At 41.3% G+C, this 21,970-nt stretch overlaps 1 protein-coding gene across 1 annotated transcript in view; it reads left to right on the top strand.

Annotated features, from left to right (window-relative positions):
* The window catches only part of TDRD12 (tudor domain containing 12), a 99,955-nt gene that overhangs the window by 44,144 nt on the left and 33,841 nt on the right, over positions 1-21,970 (top strand). The window contains exons 11-19 of the mRNA XM_054710540.1: positions 182-258; positions 10,443-10,523; positions 14,262-14,322; positions 14,681-14,788; positions 16,859-17,044; positions 18,657-18,813; positions 19,295-19,422; positions 20,773-20,964; positions 21,406-21,534. Of these exons, the coding sequence (XP_054566515.1) occupies positions 182-258; positions 10,443-10,523; positions 14,262-14,322; positions 14,681-14,788; positions 16,859-17,044; positions 18,657-18,813; positions 19,295-19,422; positions 20,773-20,964; positions 21,406-21,534 (1,119 nt within the window). The remainder of the gene's footprint in view (positions 1-181; positions 259-10,442; positions 10,524-14,261; positions 14,323-14,680; positions 14,789-16,858; positions 17,045-18,656; positions 18,814-19,294; positions 19,423-20,772; positions 20,965-21,405; positions 21,535-21,970) is intronic.

Below are 21,970 nucleotides of genomic sequence, written 5' to 3'. Positions count from 1 at the left end.
GCCTGAAAATTATCTAAGATGGTTGTTTATGAGAATAATTTCCATGGAATTTTCAATGTATGGAATGATGTCCACGAACTGAGCGACACTGGCCAGGGCCTCATGGAATTTTGATTCATCAAGAATATATATATTTGCTAGCATATTACTCTTTCTGAAAATATTGTTGTTTTTTTAACAGTGTGTTGAATCGTCAGTGTATTGGCCAACAAAAAGAGGCATAACCATATATGCTGATCCAGATATACCAGCAGACAGGTATGATTTGAAAATTTAGTGTAGTTAACTAGAGACTTAAGTATAATATTGTCTTAAGTAGTGTATGAGGTTGATGATAAGAAAGTATTCAATTTCCTTTTTCTAAAATTTATTGATTAAGGTATTACATATGTGTCCTTATCCCCCCATTTCACCCCTATCCCCCCCACTCATGCCCTCACTCCCTGTTGTCTGTGTCCATTGGTTAGGCTTATATGCATGCATACAAGTCCTTTGGTTGATCTCTCCTCCTCACTCCACCCTCCCCTACCTTCCCTCTGAGGTTTGATGGTCTGATTGATGTTTCTCTGTCTCTGGATCTGTTTTTGTTCATCAGTTTATGTTGTTCATTATATTCCATAAATGAGTGAGATCATGTGATATTTATCTTTCTCTGATTGGCTTATTTCACTTAGCATAGTGCTCTCTAGTTCCATCCATGCTGTTCCAAATGGTAAGAACTCCTTTTTTACTGCAGTGTAGTATTCCATTGTATAGAGGTACCACAGTATTTTTTTTAAATAATCTTTATTTATTTTTAAATATATTTTATTGAATTTTTACAGAGAGGAAGAGAGAGGGATAGAGAGTTAGAAACATCAATGAGAGAGAAATATCGATCAGCTGCCTCCTGCACACCCCCTATTGGGGATGTGCCCGCAACCAAGGTACATGCCCCCAACCGGAATCGAACCTGGGACCCCTAAGTCCGCAGGCCGACGCTCTATCCACTGAGCCAAACCAGTTTCGGCTACCACAGTTTTTTAATTCACTCATCTACTGATGGGCACTTTTAGGCTGTTTCCAAATATTAGCTATGGTGAATTGTGCTGCTATGAACATAGGGGTGCATATATGCTTTCTGATTGGTGTTTCTAGTTTCTTGGGATATATTCCTAGGAGTGGGATCACTGGGTCAAATGGGAGTTCCATTTTTAGTTTTTTGGGGAAACTCCATACTGTTCTCCACAGTGGCTGCACCAGTCTGCATTCCCACCAGCAGTGCATGAGGGTTCCTTTTTCTCCGCATCCTCTCCAGCACTTGTCATTTGTTGATTTGTTGATGATAGCCATTCTGACAGGTGTGAGATGGTACCTCATTGTCATTTTTTTTGGTTTGCATCTCTCGGATGACTAGTGACTTTGAGCATGTTTTCATATGTTTCTGGGCCTTCCTTCTGTCTTCTTTTGAAAAGTATCTATTTGGGTCTGTTGCCTCTTTTTTAATTGGGTTGTTTATCTTCCTTTTGTTAAGTTGTATGAGTTCCCTGTAAATGTTGGAGATTAAATCCTTATCGGTGATAACAATGGCAAATATGTTCTCACATGCAGTGGGCTTTCTTGTTATTTTGTTGATGGTTTCTTTTGCTGTAAAAAAGCTTTTTATTTTGATGTTGTCCCATTTGTTTATTTTCTCCTTAGTCTCTCTTGCCCTAGGAGCTGTATCACTGAAGAAATTGCTTCGGCATATGTCTGAGATTTTTCTGCCTGTGGATTCCTCTAGTATTTTTATGGTTTCCCATCTTATGTTTAAGTCCTTTATCCATTTTGAGTTTATTCTTGTGTATGGTGTAAGTTGGTGGTCTAGTTTCATTTTTTTGCATGTATCTGTCCAGTTTTCACAACACCATTTATTGAAGAGACTGTCTTGACTCCATTGTATGTTCATGCCTCCTTTGTCAAATATTAATTGAGCATAGTGGTTTGGGTCGATTTCTGGGTTCTCTATTCTATTCCATTGATATATATGTCAATTCTTGTGCCAGTACCAGGCAGTTTTGAGAACAGAGGCTTTGTAGTATAGCTTGATATCTGGTATTGTGATCCCTCCAACATTGTTCTTCTTTCTCAAGATTGCTGCAGCTATTCGGGGTCTTTTCTTATTCCAGATAAATTTTTGGAGCATTTGTTCTAGGTCTTTGAAGTATGCCGTTGGTATTTTAATGGGGATTGCATTGAATCTATAGAGTGCTTTGGGGGTAGTATGCACATTTTAATGATGTTGATTCTACCAATCCATGAACATGGTATATTCTTCCATTTGTTCATGTCTTCCTCTATCTCTTTTTTTGGTCTCCTGAAATTTTCTGAGTACAGGTCCTTTGTCTCCTTGGTTAAGTTTATTCCTAGGTTTCTTAATTTTTTTGTTGCAATGGTGAATGGGATTGCTTTTTTAATTTCTCTTTCTGTGAGTTCATTATTGGTGTATAGAAAAGCCATAGACTTCTGAGTGTTAATTTTGTATCCTGCTACATTGCTGAATTCATTTATTAAGTCTAGTAATTTTTTGATGGAGTCTTTGCGGTTTTCTACGTACAATATCATGTCATCTGCAAATAAGGACAGTGTTACTTCTCCTTTTCCAATTTGGATGCCTTTTATTTCTTCTTCTTATCTGATCACAATGGCTAGTGCTGCCAGTACTATGTCAAACAGAAGTGGTAAGAGTGGGCATCCCTGACTTGTTCCTGTTCTTAGGGGAAATGGTTTTAGTTTTTGCCCGTTGAGTATGATGTTAGTTGTGGCTTTGTCATATATGGCTTCTATTATGTTGAGGTATGATCCTTCTGTTTCTACCTTGCTGAGAGTTTTTATCAAGAAGGAGTGTTGGATTTTGTCAAATGTTTTATCTGCATTAGTTGATATGACTATGTGATTTTTATCTCTCAATTTGTTTATGTGATGTATCACGTTTATTGATTTGCAGGTATTGTACCATCCTTGCATTCCTGGGATAAATCCTACTTGGTCGTGGTGTATGATCTTTCTGATGTACTGCTGGAGCCGATTTGCTAGAATTTTGTTGATTTTGGCAACTGTGTTCATGAGGAATATTGGCTTGTAAATCTCTTTCATTGTGTTTTCTTTATCTGGTTTTGGTATTAAGGCGATGCTGGCTTCATAGATGGAGCTTGGAAGAGTTCCTTCTCTTGAATTTTTTGGAATAGTCTGAGGATGATAGATTTTAGTTCTTCCTTGAATGTTTGGTAAAACTCCCCGGTGAAGCCGTCTGGCCCCAGGCTTTTTTTTGCTGGAAGCTTTTTGATGACTGCCTCAATTTCTTCCATAGTTATCGGCCTATTGAGATTTTTAGATTCTTCCTGATGGAGTTTTGGAAGGTTGTATTTTTCTAGGAATATGTCCATTGTTATTTTGCCTCTTTCATTTTTGATTTTGTTTATTTGGGTCCTCTTTCTTTGCTTCTTGGTGAGCCTGGCTAGAGGTTCATCAATCTTGTTTAGCCTTTCAAAGAACCAGCTCTTGGTTTCATTGATCTTTTTTATTGTTTTGATCTCTATGTCATTCATTTCTGCTTTGATGTTTATTATCTCCTTCCTTCTGCTCACTCTGGGCTTTTCTTGTTGCTGTCTTTCTAATTTTTTGAGTTGTAGAGGTAGATACTTTATTGCCATTTGTGTGTGTGTGTGTGTGTGTGTGTGTGTGTGTGTGTGTTTGAGGTAGGCCTGTAGAACTATAAACTTCCATCTTAGGACTGCTTTCATTGTGTCCCATATATTTTGGATTGTTGCATTTTATTGTCATTAGTTTTCAGGATGTTTTTAATTTCTCCTTTGATCTCTTTGGTAACCCAATCATTGTTTAATAGCATGCTATTCAGCTTCCAAGTGTTTGAATTTTTGGGATTGTTTTTATTGTAGTTTATTTCTAATATTATGCCCTTGTGGTCTGAGAAAACGCTTGATATGATTTCAGTCTTCTTGAATTTGGGGAGACTTTGCTTGTGACCCAATATGTGGTCTACTTTTGAAAATGTTCCATGTACCCTTGAGAAGAATGTATATTCTGTGGCTTTGGGGTGAAATGTTCTGGAGATGTCAAGTCCATCTGATCTAGTGAGTCATTTAGGATTGCTGTTTCTTTGCTGTTTTTTTTGTCTAGAGGATTTATCCAGTGATGTCAGTGGTATATTAAAGTCCCCTACTATGATTGTATTGTTGTTGATCTCTCCCTTGATATCTTCCAGGAGTTTTTTTTTTTTAATGTATTTGGGTGCTCTTGCATTGGGTGCATATATGTTTATAAGGGTTATATCCTCTTGTATTGATCCCTTTAGTATTATGAAGTGGCCTTCCTTATCTCCTGTTATGGCCTTCACTTTGAGGTCTTTTTGTCAGTTATAAATATTGCTACCCCAGCTTTTTTTTCATTTCCATTTGCCTGAAAGATATTTTTCCATCCCTTCACTTTCAGTCTGTGTGAGTTTCTTGTTCTGAGGTGGGTCTCTTGTAGACAGCATATATATGTATGTATGTATGTATGTATGTATATATATATATATATATATATATATATATATATATATATATATTTATATCATGTTTTTTTATCCATTCAGCCACTCTATGTCTTTTGATTGGAGCATTTAGTCCATTTACATTTAAAGTTATTATTTAAAGGTACTTGTTTGTAGCCTTTTTTATGTTTTGTGCCTGTGTTCCTTCTTACCTTTTTATTTCTTCTTTTTACAACAGTCCCTTTAGCATTTCTTGCATTGCTGGCTTGGTAGTGATAAACTCCCTTTACCCGTTTTTTGTCTGTGAAGCTCCTTATTTCCCCTTCAGTTTGGATTGTTGCATTTTTATTGTCATTAGTTTTCAGGATGTTTTTAATTTCTCCTTTGATCTCTTTGGATAGCGTATTCTTGGATTCAGTCTTGCTGGATAGAGTATTCTTGGATTCAGTCTCTTGCTTTGCATCACTTTGTAAATTTCCTTCTATTCTTTTCTGGCCTGATGTGTTTCTGTTGAGAAATCATTGGATAATCTAATGGGAGATCCCTTGTGTGTAACTCTCTGTCTCTCTCTTGCAGCCTTTAAGATTCTCTCTTTGTCCTGAACATTTGCTATTGTAATTATGATGTGTCTTGGAGTGGTTATTTTTGGGTTCATCTTGTTTGGGACTCTCTGTGCTTGTGTGACTTTTCTGCCCCACATCAGGGAACATTATTTCTTTAAATAGGTTTTCTAACCCTTGTACCTCTTCCTGTTGTTCTGGAACTCCTATTATTCATATGTTGCTTTGTTTCATGTTGTCCCATAGCTCCCTTCGGCTCTCCTCCTGTCTTTTAATTTTTTTCTCTAATTGCAATTCAGTTTAGTGTGTTTTGCTTTCCTGTCTTCTAATTCATTAATTCGGTCCTCCACTTCTGCTAGTCTCCTGTTGAAACTTTCTATGGTGTTTTTTATTTCAGGTATATCACTCTTCATTTCTTCTTGATTCTTATAAAAGTTGTTGATTTTTTTCATCCATTTCTTCTTGATTCTTTTTTTTTTTTTTTAAAGGCAATGGCTTTTTTTCTTTTTTTAAAAAAATACATTTTATTGATTTTTCACAGAGAGGAAGGGAGAGGGATAGAGAGCTAGAAACATCGATGAGAGAGAAACGTCCATCAGCCGCCTCCTGCACGCCCCCCACTGGGGATGTGCCCGCAACCAAGGTACATGCCCTTGACCGGAATCGAACCCGGGACCCTTCCGTCCGCAGGCCGACGCTCTATCCACTGAGCTACACTGGCCAGGGCTCTTCTTGATTCTTACATAAATTGATTTTTTCATCCATCCGGTTAATGAACTATATTACTATTATTCTGAATTCTTTTTCCTGACATTGCATGCCTGTGTTTCACTTAGCTGCTTTTCTGACAATTCCTCCTTTTCTTTCCTTTGGGGGTTTCTTTGTCTACCCATTTTCTGTCTCACGGACTAAATGTCGAGTCATGCAGGGGCTGCGCCTTGGGTGGCAGTGGCTCCTCGGTCTGTGGTCACTCCTTGGGCAGTCACAGAAGCAGCTGCTCCTCAGTTGGCAGCGGCTCCTCTAGTGGGTGCTGTTTGCAGCAGTGGTGTCTCCTCTGGCTGGTGGGGGAGGCTGCTCGCACAGCTGCTGTTCTTGGATGGGGGTGGGCTGATCACGTGGCTGCTGCTCCTTGGATGGGGGCAGACTGCATGTGGCTGCTGCTCCTTGGACCAGTGTGGACTGTACAGGGCTGTCGCTCCTTGGATGTGGGCGGTCTGCTCGTGTGGCTGCTGCTCCTTGGGGTGGGCTGCTAAGGCAGCTGCTGCTCCTTGAATGGGGGCAAGCTGCTCGCAGCGCTGCTGTTCCTCGTACAGGGGCAGGCTGCTCATATAGCTGCTGCTCCTTGGACGGGGGTGGGCTGCTCACACAGCTGCTGTTCCTTGGACAGGGGCAGGCCACGTGAGGCTGCTGCTCTTAGGCCTGGGGCGGGCTGCTCGCGGACCTGCTGCTCCTTGGGCAGGAGCAGGCTGCTCACATATCTGCTGCTCGCGTGGTTGCAGTGCCCCGGGCAGCTGAGTCTCCTTTGCTAATTCGGGTTGAATGTTATTTGTTTCAGCTGCTCATTCTATTTGCTTTGGGTCAAGGCTCGGAACACGTCATCTTTTGAGCCGCCATTTTGTCTCTCCCCAATCTTCTTTCGAAAGTATTCAATTTAAAAAAAAGATTGGCCCTGGAAATTTTGGTTAAACATATATAAATTTAACAGAAAAATGTTGCGATAACTGGTTAGCAGCACAGTTGACCAAAAACGTAGTGGATCCAGAGTCTCCTGTTACCCTGTCAGACAAAGTTGTTTCCACAAGGCAGATTCAATGAAGTTGCCTTGATGTAAAGGATGGACAAATGTGGGCCAAATGGCAATATTGGTTGGTGGAAAGCAAAGGATGGTTATCTTCTTGAAGATGAGAATCAAAGACTTTTGACTATAACCTTATCCTTACTAAAACAAAACAAAACATTATTTTCAGAAAGAGTATATATGCTAACAAAATATATATTCTTGATAATAATGAAGTCGTAGAAAGGATGTAATATACCACTTCATGGATAGTTTAAGACCTTAAAATAGCATGCTTTCATTTCTCACCTCCTGGAGTTTATGCTAGTGTTGCTATACACTTTATATGTTTGTTATAAGTGCTACACTCTATAGTCATTTGTATTGAAAGTATCTTTCAGAGAGATTTAAATAAATAATAAGAAAATAAACTCTTATATTAAAGGCCCATGGCTGTCACGCCATAATGCCATCATGACCAAACAAGCAATGGCTCTCATGGCGGGCAGGGTGGGGCATTAGCTACTAGCAGTGGAGAGCTATGAGCAGTGGTGGGTGGGCGCGAGCTACTAGTGACGATGGGCAGGGCAGCCAGCTGAGGCAAGCGGAAGTGAGCCAGTCGTGCACGATTTCATGCTTTTCACTTTTTGTGGAGATCCAGATTTCTATCTGGTATCATTTTCTTTCTACCTGAAGGACTTTCTTTACTATTTCTTATATTGTGGGTCTGCTGGTGATGAAATTTTTATCTTTTGTATATCAGAAAAATTATTTTAGCTTCTTTTTTTTAATAAATATATTTGCTAGGTATAGAATTCTAGGTTGACAATCCTTTTCCCCCTATATTTTAAAGATGTTGCCCACATTCTGCTTCCTTACATTGTTCTCAATGCAAAATATATTGTGATCCTTTTCCTCTGACTGCTTTTAAGATTTTCTCCTTATTGCTGGTTTGAGCAATTAAAAAAAATATCCTATATAATAAAAGGCTAATATGCAAATTGACTGAATTGTGCAATGACCAGTCTCTATGATGCGCATTGACCACCAGAGGCAGATGCTCAATGCAGGAGCTGCCCCCTGTTGGTCAGTGTGCTCCTACAGGGGGAGCACCGCTCAGCCAGAAGCCGGGCTCATGGCCTGCGAGTGCAGGGGCGGTGGTGGGAGCCTCTTTCGCCTCTGCGGCTGTACTAAGGACAGCTGACTGCTGGCTTAGGTCCGCCCCCTGCCATCAGTCAGATATCCCCTGAGGGCTCCTGGGCTGCGAGAGGGCACAGGCCTGGCTGATGGATGTCCCAAGCACACAGATTTCATGCACTGGGCCTCTAGTATACCAATATATATATTTTAATTCATTTCAGAAAGGAAAGGAGGAGAGAGAAATAGAAACATCAATGATGAGAGAGAATCATTGATTGGCTGCCTCCTACATGCCCCACACTGGGGATTGAGCCCACAACCTGGGCATGTGCCTTGGCTGGGAATCAAATCATGACCTCCTGGTTCCTAGGTTGACGCTCAACCACTGAGCCACACAGACTGGGCTGGTTTAAGCAATTCAGTTATTATATGCCTTGGTGTTTTTTCTGTCATTTTTTTTGTGCTTGGAGTTCTTTATTTGTAGGTTTGTGTCCTTTATCAAATTTAGGGAGTATTCAGCAGCTGTCCTACAAATATTTTTTCTGCACCCATCTCTTTTTGAGACTGATGAGACAAATATTGATATTGTCCAAAAGGTCCCTGAGACTCTGTTCATTTTTTCAAAAAAATTTTGGATGCTATTCTTGTTAATAATTCTTAATTGACTATTTTGTCATCTTCATTCTGCTATTGAGTCTACCCATGACATTTTTATTTTATGTTTTTTTCTAAAATTTTCATTTTTTTTAATAGTTTGTATTTGCTGAGAGCTTTTATTATCCCGTTCAAGAGTGCTCACCTTTCCTTTTCTTAGGGAGCATGGTTATAATTACTGCTTCATAATTCCCACTTCTGAGCATTTAGAGGTGGCACCTGTTGATTGTATTTTCCCATGACAGTTGATCTGATTTTCCTGGTTCTTTGCATGTTGAGTAATTTTTGGTTATATTCTGGAATTTTGAATGTTATGATGTGAGGCTCTAATTTTTATTAAAATTCTCTGTAGAATATTAATTTTTCTGTTGTTCTTGTTCATTTGTTTTAGTGGGGAGTCAACCACTCCCTTAGGTTCAAACCTCAATTCTGTCTTTTTTTCTGTGGGTGGTGATTGCAATGTTGGCTCAGTCTCCAAGTCTTCGATTTGCTGCTTTGGGTCTGTTCTGAATATGCTCAACTTGGAGTGAGCTTGGGATGTGTTTTGGGTCATTAACAATAATAGGGGATACCCTCTCCCCTCTGGCTTTCTCTCTTTTTCCAGGATTTTTCTCACATACACTTTTTCCTTGTTGCTCCCTCTCCCTGTTCCTCTGACCAGGTAGATGATTTCTCTTGGAGAAACTGCCATGTTTCTGTGTGATTGGGACCACCTGTGGAGCAAAACAGCAAGAGAGAGAGAGAGAGAGAGAGAGAGAGAGAGAGAGAGAGAGAGAGAAGGAGCTTGTCCTCACACAGTCTTTAGACCACATAGTACCTGTTTCCCACGATCCACAGGTTGAGAACCGCTAGCAGGGTCGCCTAAGACCATCGGAAAACACAGATATTTACATTACGATTCATTAACAGTAGCAAAATTACAGTTATGGAGTAGCAACGAAAATAATTTTATGGTTGGGGGTCACCACAACATGAGGAGCTGTATTAAAGGGTCGCGGCATTAGAAAGGTTGAGAACCACTGCTCTAGAGGGAGGGGGAGGCTTTCCTCAGGGTTCCGGTGACCACACTGCTGCAGCTCTGTGGATCAGAGCTGATCTGGGGCAGGCCAAGGAGAGAAAAAGGGAAAGTCAGTTGGGATTCCCAGCTTCTTCACGAAAGCTCCACTTCCCCATTCTTTGGCTTGAGATTTCTCTTGAGGTTTTTATATCTATATCCTCTACACCCGTGGTCGGCAAACTGCGGCTCGCAAGCCATATGCGGCTCTTTGGCCCCTTGACTGTAGCTCTTCCACAAAATACCACGGCCTGGGCGAGTCTATTTTGAAGAAGTGGCGTTAGAAGAAGTTTAAGTTTAAAAAAATTTGGCTCTCAAAAGCAATTTCAATCGTTGTGCTGTTGATATTTGGCTCTGTTGACTAATGAGTTTGCCGACCACTGCTCTACACCACCCCAGGTATTCCTTAGTTTAATACCAAGCTATAGTGGAAGGTAAAAATCTAGGAAACTCTCCACGATTGTGGTTGTTTTTCACATTTTGACGCCTCACCCCTATAGTTTTGTACTTTATCCAGAGTTCCTAGTGGTGATCAGTAGGAGAGGGGCTGTGGTGTGCTTACTCTTGGCAGGCACCAGAACTGTTAAATGGTGTTTATACTTGAGGGGTTCAGCTCCAGTTCCCATATAAATTTACCTACATAGATCAACTTGTTCCTAAGTGGTACTTGTTAAATTTTCTCCCAGGAAATAAATATATTTTCAGGATTGGGTTTAAAAATTTTAATAAAATTTTTTTTTCTAGTGCTTCACGTCAGAAGTCAAATGAGAAACCACTCAGATTGGCTGAGAAAAAAGAGTACAATGAGAAGAATGGCTGTGTAAAGTATGAATTTTTTTCTTGGCCTAAATTTTTTATTGAAATAATTATGATAAAATTATAAGCAGGAAGAATTTACATATGATTTTATTATAATTTTCAAATCTTTGTTCCCATTTAAAAATATACATATAGTGGCTTCTTTAGGCTTTGAAGTTAGTTTTTTCTTTTACATAAGGTATATTTTTCTGTTTAAAGTTCTCTTCTACTATAAATATACATTTTCTATTTCCTCTTCTTGAATTTCTTTGGTGAAGTGAACAATTTTGTGAAACAAATTAGCTGTAGTTAATATTTTGGGGCTGTTGATTTTATATGGGTTGGTGTTTGCTTCTTTCCAGTTTTGTTATGTTAAATAGGTTTATCACTGGCTTGAGAAACTGTTTAATTATTTGCAGTGTGGAACTGGGGGATCTTTTTATCTTTGTCCTGCCAGATTCACAAAGTATTTACTTGTAAGTTGTTTACAGAGTAATAACTTCATTTTATACTTGTTTAACACACAAAATATTGTCATACCTACTTTTAAGATTTCTTATAATACCAGCCTAGAAACACTCTCGCAGCCCTGGCCAGTGTGGCTTAGTTGGTTGGAGAGTATCCTGTACACCTAAAGATCGCAGCTTTGATTCCCAGTCAGGACACATTCCCAGGTTGCAGGTTCAATCCCCGATCGGGATACCTATGGGAGGCAACCAATCTATATTGATGTTTCTCTCTCCCTCCCTCTCTCTCTAAAATCAATGAAAAAAAATAAAACCACTCTTACATTTCAAGTACTGCTGTAGAAGCTACCAGAGTGACAAAGAGTGTAAGACAGTTCAGAAATGGATATAAGTCATGCTGTTCACTAATTATCTCGAGATGACAGGGCAGAGGGTGTTGACTGTGGAAGTCCTTCAGGCTCCCCAGCTTCCCAGAGGCCACCCTGTGGGCTACAGCGTCGTCTCATCCAGCAGAAGCTCCTCAGATTGTTTCGAGGCCGGGAGCTCTGAAGGCAGCCATGGAGCCCGCAGATCTGGAGTGGCACCGGCATTGACATCCTCCTCCCTAACACCTGGAAGCTGTGGTGTCACAGTGGGTGTTTTCCTTGGAACAAAATGTTGTAGTGTAGCCCCCATCTTACAAAGGACGTCTCAAAAAAGTCGAATTATGGAGTCATTTATTAAAGGCTGGTAGCATACGAGGGCCTAAAGCTCCAAATCTCACAGCCCCGAACAGTTTGCCACTTCTGGCTTATATTGGCAGAATATCATAAAAGTATCGATTACATCTTTGGGTCTGGAATGAGGAACCTGTTTCGCGATTTTACAGAAGTGAAACTGAGCAAGTTAGTTATCTAAAGTATCTATGAATCACCGAATCAACAGAAACACATTACTGGGACCACCTGGACAATTTAGAATAATTGTGCTGTCCAGATTCTAGGATCACTGAGTCAACAGGAATGCACTATCTGTAGCTACTGAGGCAATTTAGGATAATTGAACTGTCTTGGGTCCCAGGAATGTGCTTCGAGTGCTTTGATGACCAGTGAGATCACAATCAATGGGATTTTCAAACCATCATCAATGGAGTATTGGGATAGCATACATAAGTTCAGAAAATCAAAATAACTTTCTATTGTTTTATCAAATAAGTACAGAACCCAAACAGCAGTTTCTACTACCATACTTCAAAAACACCTTGCATTGTCCATGTAACTCATTTCTTTCTTTTATTGCACTACTTAGTAAATGAACTCTGAGATTGCTCCATTGCCGTATATTTTTGTACTAGAGGCCCAATGCACGAAATTCGTGCACAGGGGGCATCCCCTCAACCCAGCCTGCACCCTCTCTAAACTGGGAACCCTTGGAGGATGTCCTGATCCCGGGGATCGGGCCTAAACCTGCAGTCGGACATCCCTCTCACAATCCGGGACCGGTGGCTCCTAATCGCTCACCTGCCTGCCTGGTCACCCCTTACTGCCCCCCTCTGCCAGCCTGGTTGCCCCCAACTGCCCCTTTTGCTGGCCTGATCACCCCTAACTCTCCCCCCCCCCCGCTGGCCTGGTTGCCCCCAATTACCCCCTGTTGGCTTGGTTGCCCCCAACTGTCCCCCCCCACCAGCCTAGTCGCCTCTCACTGCCTCCCCTGCCAGCCTGATTGCCCCCAACTTCCCTCCTGCCAGCCTGGTTGCCCCCAACTGCACCCCCCCTGCTGGCCTGGTTGCCTCTAACTGCCCCCCCTGCTGGCTGGTCACCCCCAACTGCCCCCCCATCCTGGTCGCCCCTCACGGCCCTCCTGCTGGCCTGGTCACCCCACATAGCCTGCTGTTCAGTCGTTTGGTTGTCCCTCACTAACTCCCCTGCCGGCCTGGTCATAGGCAGCCATCTTGTAAGGATGTGAGGGTCAATTTGCATATTACCTCTTTATTATATAGGATTAGAAGATTGTATCTTACCTCCTGTTTGACTGAGTGACCTTTACTTAGAACCCACTGATTATACTTCATCAGTCCACTGTGGGTTCCAGGGAGGTTGGAGGTATTCAAGGTTAAACAGCAAAGAAGGAAGGAGACGGTGGATATTTTAGAAACTGTGATGACCTGGGGATCATGCAGTCTTTCTCCTTGTTCAGAGCAGGTGGCCTGGGATTGGCAGTTCTATGTCTACAGCCTGAGGCCCAGGGTGGGGCTGGGGGAAGTGTGGGACGGCCTTGACCGCAGTGGCCTTTGTATCAGAGTGAATAGGCAAAACAGAACAAGTAGTCATTTATAGCTTTGCCTTGGGATATATAATTCACTTTAACTCTGCCAAGGAAGAATTAAAATTATATATATATGTATATATAATTGCAGAAGCTAAGTGACCATTGCAAAAACGTCTACTATCTTGTTCCTCAGGTGTACTGGGCCTGTGGTAGGTAAACTCCCTTAACTCAGAGAGTCAGAGGTGGGGGAGGGACAAAGGCCACTGTGGTCAAGGCAGTCCCACACTTCCCTCAGCCCCACCCTGAGCCTCAGGCTGTAGACACAGAACTGCCAATCCCAGGCCACCTGCTCTAAATAAGGAGAAAGACTGCATGATCCCCAGGTCATCACAGTTTCTAAAATATCCACCGTCTCCTTCCTTCTTTGCTGTTTAATCTTGAACACCTCCAACCTCCCTGGAACTAGACCATCTAGTTGCAGAAGCTAAGTGACCATCACAACTGAACGGACGACCGAACAGGCTGCATGGGGCAACCAGGCCGGCAGGGGGGTTACTGAGGGGTGACCAGATGATCGAGCAGCAGGCCGCATGGGGTGACCAGGCTGGTGGCTGGGGGGGCAGGGGGCAGTGAGGGGCAACCAGGCTGGCAGAGGCAGGCAGTTGGGGGCGACCAGGCCAGCAAGGGGGGGGTCAGTAAGGGGTGACCAGGCTGGCGGGGGAGGGGCAGTTAGGGGTGACCAGGCCGGCGAGGGGAGGAAGTTGGGGGTGACCAGGCCAGCAGTGAGGGGGAGTTAGGGGTGATCAGGAAGGCATGTGAATAGTTAGGAGCCAATGGTCCCGGATTGTGAGAGGGATGTCTGACTGCCGGTTTAGGCCTGATCCTGCCTAAACCGGCAGTTGGACATCCCCCAAGGGGTCCCGGATTGGAGAGGGAGCAGACTGGGCTGAGGGGAACTCCCTCATGCATGAATTTCGTTCACTGGCCTCTAGTAACTCAAGAAAGAGATACAATTTTTTCCCTTCAAATTGTCTTTTTAACTATCTTACAGATTATTGCAGTTTCTAAATCCTGATCCTTTGAGAGCTGATGGAATTTCTGATCTGCAACAGGTATTACAACTCTAAAAAAAAAAGTGAAAAAAGAAAGAAAACTTTATTCTTTAAATCCCCCTCCTTCCTCCCTTTAAATTTGAGATTAGAAGAGAAACCCCTTCAATTGGAGACTTTTCTAAAGACATTCTTTTAGAAATTGTCTAGTGAATCGGTGCTTTAGAGAATTTGTTCTTCTCAGGATTGGGGATACTAGAAGATCTTCCTTTCATTTTGGTAGTTTTGGTGGTTTTTGATAAGCATATACACCTAGGTTTTTACATTGAAATCAAACTCTTGTCTTTTCTCGTGTCCATAAAGTTCTTGGTGTTCTGTGCTGATACTGCGGGGCAGACTGTCTGTCGTGTGTGTCCTCTAGTTGCAGAAGCTGAAGGCGGGCGCACAGCAGGCCGCTGCGGTGCTCCGGAACAAGATTGAGCCTTGCTTGTCCATTGACACGGCGCCGCTTTCGGCAGACCTGAAAAAGGTAACCGTGCTCCTGAAACCGAACTCGAGGAGGAGTACCGACCTGCCCGAAGGTGGAAGGATTTTTAATAAACGCTTCTACTGAACTTGCATTTGTATAATTTCTTTGCTTTTGAAATACTCTTTTAAGCTTCTGTTACTAATTTCTTATTTATTCTTAAGTCCAGGCTAACTTCTTACAAGTGACTAATTCTTTTATGGAGAAACCATGTGTAACTGTAAGTGCTTTTCTGAAATAAGTTTTCAAAAGTGCCTGTGGAAAGGGACTTGGAAGAAATGAGTTGCCAGGACGATTATGATATACTTCTTAGCAAAGTTGCTCTATAGACCTTGGTTTTACGTAGTAAATTGATCATACATGTTTATCTACTTCCTTCTTGACAAAAAAAAAAGTTTTAAAATATTTTTTAAAGGGATAAAACCCCAAGGGTGACTAGAATGAGAGCGAAGTCTTTAGTGGACAAGAGCTTTCCACAGCTGGAAAAGGGTGACGGACACCCCCGAGGGAGGAGTGAAGTGGTGGGGGTCGGGAGCTTCCCCATCCTGTTTCCTAAACATCCAGAGCCAGTTGCTCAGGAAGGAGAAGGAAGGGTCCTTTTGGAGAAACTGAATAGCCCTAGAGAATGACCTTTAGGTGATGCTGTTTGGAATTCTCCCACTAAAAACACCTGCTTGCTGCCCCGTGTTTTCACAGTGATGTGACTCGCACATGGTGCTGAGCTTTGCCCCGCCCACAGGTGAGCATCAGGGATGGTTAGGTGTTTGAGGAAAGCCCTCACCCAAGGGAAAAAAAGGAAGACCCAAGCCAGCTGAAGTAAATAAGCAATATAGAGAATAGAAGAAAACATTAGAAAATAAATATCCTTAATAAGGTATATATTGCATGTATGAGACAATTACATAGCACCCCACACTTTTTATAGAAAAGGAACAGAGAATAAAAAATAGTTTCTTAGAAACTCAAACTGTTGTAGAAATAAAAATCAATAGTTGATTTAAGAGATAAAATAAAAGCTAATAATTAGAAAGTAGAACAAAAGACAAAGAGATGAAAATAGGGAGGGAAAGAGAAATTGAGTGTCAACTTGAGGCCCAATATCTGAAATGGAATTTCCAGAAAGAAAGGGGGGAAGAGGGCAGACAATTCTAATGTAACACATGAATAATTTCTAGACTCAATGGATATGACTCTTGAGTTAAGGGAGTTTACCTACCACAGGCCCAGCACACCTGAGGAACAAGATAGTAGACGTTGTTGCGAAGCATCTAAACTGAAGGGATTCAGAGACCATGAAGGATTCCAGGGAGAAGAAACTGGTCCCAGTCACAGGATCAGGAATCAGAATGGCTTCAGGCTTCACCATAACACCAGAGAAGCACTGACTCCAAAATTCTAAGACGTTATTTCTAACCTAGAGGCCTATCAACGAAGTGTGAGGGTAGAACGAAGGCATTTTCAGATGTGCAAAGTCTCAAATTTACTTCCTCTGCACCCTTTGTCAAGAAGCTACTGAAATATGTTCACCAACACAAGAAAGTAAAGAAGACAGCGTGTGCTGCAGACAAGAGGGGGATGGTGCAGGGAGACCCCAGGATGGCAGCTGCACACCAGGTGCAGAGCGGAGTCAGCCCTGATTGCCGTGGGGCTCAGGGCCTGGGAGCAGGACTTCATGGAGATAATGGTGCTGATGAGATCAGCCTTTTGGAAAATAGTATCAATGTGGCTGGAGAACTTGGGACATTTGGGAGATTTTAGTAACAGTCATATAGAAAATAAGCAAATAAAGGCATGTTTTTAAAAAGATTTACCAGTGAAGTTGATGCACCGGCAGATTTAGACAAGAAGCCACATCCTTGTGCTGGAGAGCGTTAAGCACCTGGGTGGTCAGTTGGATCCTTTAAATTTGGAGCCTAGAAAAGCAAGAATCTTCTAGCAGGACTTAGGTGCTAGAAAAGATTCAATGGAAAATGCCAGACTGAGCAATGCATACTGTTATTGGGATAAATGAGCAATCAGATGGGTTTTCATTAGTTTACTTTATTGTGGGTTTTGGTTGTTGATGTTTTGTAGGCTCTTCAAAGAAACAAGTTTCTGGGACCTAGCCACACTGAATCTTACTCTTGGCCTGCCATAGCACGTGGCTGTGATGTGGTTGTCATTTCTCAGTGTGGAAATGACCCCTTGCTGTACCTTCCACCAGTGCTTACGATTTTGCAAACAGCGGGCTGCTACAAGTCATTACCAAGTAGAAACGGAGTAAGTTGAAGACAATTTTGTTTCACAACAAAATGGATTAAATATTTATTTTAAAATTTACACCTCCCTTTGGTAAAATTTAGGTTACATTATTCATTTGGTGTTCAAACTATCAGGACAGAAACTGTCCTATGAGAAACTTTTACCTGACCACAGTCATCGCTTCTCTCACACTATTCTCACCTTTGACCCCCCAGTTGTGGGCCATCTGCTGAGTCAAGAGAGTCCAGCTTTTAGAGACAAATACATAGTTTATAAAAAGTATTTCACTGATTACTTTATCTAGTTGGCCTGGCAACCCTATGAGATGGTCAGGCCATGTGTTCTTTTCACCAGTATTACAGATGAGAAAATTAAATTAATGGGCAGTTACTGGTTTAAATTCTTAACAACTGGCAAGTGTGACAAGAAGTGAGTTTAGAATGTAGGTTTTCTGTCATCTCGTCTCATATTCTTTCAAATATTTTCATATCACCCCCACACTTTTACAAACCTTTATTTTTCCCATGTGTCAGAATCTGAAAATAGCTGAGAAAGATAATGGCAAGGAGAGAAATGGGGTGTGAGGATCAAATATTTGACAGTTGTGTAGTGACATCTGCTTTGCTGGGTATGGCCTTTGTCTCAGATCCTATCCCAAAGGACACCCTGCGGATTGCTCTGCCACTCATTACAAGGTGAAAATTAGCAGTACGAAAAGACACTTAGGATTGCATTTTAGAAAAGATAACAGTTGACTTTTCGAATTATGCTAGGTAGAGTAATGATTTTCCTTTGGAAATCGGCATTGGCTAAGTTATTATGTATTGATTTAATAAAACTAAATGAATACATTTATATCCATCAGTTAGTTAGTAGCTGACAGCGTTGATGAGATGCAGCTTGTGTGGAGATAGAACCTGGCTGGGCCAGGAAGGGGTGTCCAGGTGTTGTCTCTTGTGTCCACTGTGTTTTCTCTGCATGTCCATGGTCAGCTCGCTTTTAGGCCTGACACCTGGAAGCTGGCGCTCACCTGGATCTGTGTGAAGGAAAGTCTCATCATCTTTTCAGTTAGTTGAGGGCAGGTGTGCAGGAAGGTGTTTGGCAGGCTGTGCGCCTTCAGGAGATATCTCTGGCATAGTGGAGGGCAGGGTTCAGATGTTGCTATAAGAAACTCAGTCACCTAAGGAAGAGATGGTAACCTTTTTAAAGGCTCCTTTCAGGAAGCAGTTAGTTCACCCTTGAGCTCAGGAGCAGGAGCTCTAGAACCAGGTGGCCTGGCTTCAAATCTTGCTGCTACCATGTATTAGCTGTGCAGCCTTGGGCAACTGACTTCACCTCTGTGCCACAGACACCTGTGAAATGAGGTAGCGCTAGGTTCTGTCCTGTAGGAGTGTTTTAAGGACCAAGTAAATTAATACTTGTGAAGTGCTTAGTTTAAGCCCTAGCAAAATCTGAGCCACTGTGTCTCAATCCTTTTTGATGAAATTATATTTTAACTTTTCTGACCTATGTGATGATGATAAAACTTTATATAGTGCTTACTCTGAGCAAAGAGTCTACATGCTTCACAGATAATGTGTTTGATTCCTAACTTTTGTCCAAAATTATGTGGATTTGTTTGTCTTTGCAGCCTCTGGCAGTCATCGTGTGCCCTGGGTGGAAAAAGGCCCAATTTATTTTTGAGTTATTGGGAGACTATGGCGTGTCCTCCAGGCCACTTCATCCTATGTTATTAACAATTGGACTCCACAAAGATGAAGCAAAAAATATGAAGCTTCCAAGGGGGTGTAAGCATCCTTCCAAGCTGTTTGGTTTTCCCTACGGAGCACAGCGGAACCCTGCCCAGCAGGCCTGGGAGCTGCATGTGTCAGAGCTGTGTGATGCCGCTGATGGTCACTAGCTCAGGCCGCCCCTTCAGTTACCGACGGGGATAGATGATGAAGGTTTATCTCTGTGAGAAAAAGAGAGAACTATGTGATTTCATTCATTTATGAACTATCTACTGAGCACCTCCTGTTAGATGTTGACTAAACGCTCCCTGTCTTTTAGTTGTGCAGAACGTGATGGGAGCCCAGGTAGTTAATCAGATAATGAGCGAGGTTGTTAGCTGGGCAGGTAAACTTCTTGCCTCACCCACCTAAGTAAGAAAAACAGCTTTTTGTGTTGTTAGAAGGCATCTCTAGAAAGTATGTGGAATCTTAGGAAAGGAAATGTTAGAAAAACTTGTGGAAAATCTAAAATCTTATTTTTTTTTCTTTTGAAATATAGGTGATGTAATGGTCACAACACCGCATAGCCTTCTGAGACTTCTCAGATATCAAAGCTTGTTATTTCTTAGACTCTGTCACCTCATTTTGGATGAGGTGGAAGTATTATTCTTTGAAGCTAATGAACAAGTAAGTAAGCATCCATTTAGATGTCATTACTACTCAAATATATAAAATTAAAGTGTTCACTGTTTTTAGGGTTCAAGAAGAGTGTTTATTTGTGGTAGAAGCTGGTTAATTTAAAATTTTTTCTCTTTAATTTCTATGATTAAGGAGAGAATGTTTTTCTGAAATTTTCTTACCAATGTTCTCTTTGAAAAGCAAAACTATGGAGGTTTTCAAAATTATTTAATATTTTTCTGATTATAAAAGCAATTTTTATATTAGAAATTTTGAAAAGTAGAGGAGAACACTTGAAAACATCCATAATCTTACACTCAGGAAATCACTATTATTATTCTGGAGTAGTTCTTTCTTTTTTGTAATTCCTCTGTCATAGGAATTAATAATATCAGTCAGTACCTTTCTGTGGTCATTTGTAAGTTGCATTTTTTAGTAAATAGCATTGTATTGTTACTATTCTACAGTGTGATTGTTACTTGCCATATGGTATTGAATCCTATGGACATAAACATAATTTATTTTAATATTGTTTTATTTTTAGGTATTTAGCATCGTGTGTGTGTGTGTGTGTGTGTGGGTGTGTGTGTGTGTGGCTTCAGAACATAATACATCTTTTTAGCACATTTCCCATAGGGTAAATTCCTACGAAGGGGATTGATGGATCAAAGACTGAACTCTTGTAAGACATTTGTTGGAAGCAGTGTAACATGATGACCAACAGCAGTCATTGGGGAGCAGTGATGGCCTCAGGTTCAAGTCCAGGCTTTAGTTGCTGACTCTGTCGGTCTGCACCGGGTTTCTGAATGCCTCTATAATCTCAGTTCTTATTTGCAAAACTAATATCCAGAATACTGCCTCGTACAGCTGCCTTTCTGGAAGCGATTTACACTCCCTTAGGCAATGTGCCGCCATGCTGCACATCCTGCACCCTGGCAGTGCGAGGCCCAGTCCAGCTTTTTGATAGTCTAACTTGTGATATGGCATCTGATTAGTTTAATCTGTATTTCCTTAATTACTTGTTGAGCATGAATTCATACTGGTCATTTGTACTCATTCTTCTATGAATTACTTGTTTATTATTTTCTGTTGGTGGGGTTGTCTTTTTTAATCAGTTTGTAGAAGTTTTGTATAAGGATGTTAATCCTTTGGTACATATGTTACACATATTTACCTGGATGTTAATGTTTTAATTTTGTTTGCACCTAGCATTTTTTTCCTTTTTTATTTTTTTCCTTTACTTTTATGTTTGTAAAGGCCTTCCCCAGTCGAAAACAGAAAATATACAATCCTTTACCTTTTAAGTTCTGTCAAACTAATCTCTTTTGAAATAAAAATGAAATTATACTAATTTTTTAGATGTTTGCTATATTAGATAACTTTAAAAAAAATATTGAAGTTGAAGAAAGGGAATCTGCACCACATCAAATTGTTGCAGTTGGAGTTCATTGGAACAGACATATACAACATTTAATCAAAGAGTTCATGAATGACCCCTACATTGTGATCACCGCCATGGAAGAGGCTGCTCTCTATGGCAATGTCCAACAGGTAATGAGTCATGGGGGTGTGGTGGGGTGCTAATGAATGTGTCATGACTTAATATTAAAAGACTAGAGGCCTGGTGCACGAAATTCGTGCATGGGTAGGGTCCCTAGGCCTGGCCAGCAATCAGGGCCGATCGGGGCCTGCCTTCCCCCGGCTGCTGGCCAGAGCCTTCTTTCGTTCCGCGCCACTCATGGTCAGCGCACATCATAGTGAGTGGTCGAACTCCCAGTCGGTCCAACTCCTGAGAGGACAATTTGCATATTAGCCTTTTATTATATAGGATTGTAGCTTTAATTTCATCAGCAAATCTGTAATTGGGAAGTTAAATTAATATTGGTTTCCTATACATCCTTTTCTATTAAAATCATAACTTGCCTAAGTAAAGTAAAACTGGATCACTTTAAATATTTAAAAAATCACATTGTTTCTGTATTTCATTACTAGGTGGTACATCTTTGCCTAGAAAGTGAAAAAACCTCTACTTTACTCCAGATCCTTGACTTCATTCCAAGTCAGGCACAAAAGACCTTGATCTTCACCTGTTCTGTAGCTGAAACTGAAATAGTGTGTAAGGTGAGCCTTTCCAAACATAAAATGTTCTTGCTGTTTGTTTAAACTGTGATCGGATCTCGAGTCATCAGAGAATTATTGAGCAAATATTTGACAGGGGAATAAAATTTTACAAGTTCAGCATCTGTCAGAATGGGTTCTGCTGCAAAGTGAAAAAGGGTGGCAGGAGGTCTGCCACTGAGGGGAGGGGCCGAGTAGATGGGGCAAACATTCCCCAGCGGGGGCAGGGCTTTGTATTTTGTCTCGGCAGAGCATTGGAAGGATCTGATTCACGAAGTGCCAACATCTTCTGTACCCTCTATTTAAGAAAATAGAGAAAATGAACACTAAATATATCATTATGTAGCCAGAAAAGCCAAATAAATTGGCTAAAGATTTATTTAATCTAATTGTATATAAATTAACGCTAAAATGTAGAAATGAGGCCAAATACAAAATA

The sequence above is a fragment of the Eptesicus fuscus genome, chromosome 21 (assembly GCF_027574615.1).
Source record: "Eptesicus fuscus isolate TK198812 chromosome 21, DD_ASM_mEF_20220401, whole genome shotgun sequence".
Taxonomy (NCBI): Eukaryota; Metazoa; Chordata; class Mammalia; order Chiroptera; family Vespertilionidae; genus Eptesicus; species Eptesicus fuscus.
Note: the sequence above shows the minus strand (reverse complement) of the source record. Positions and strands in the feature narration are given on the sequence as shown.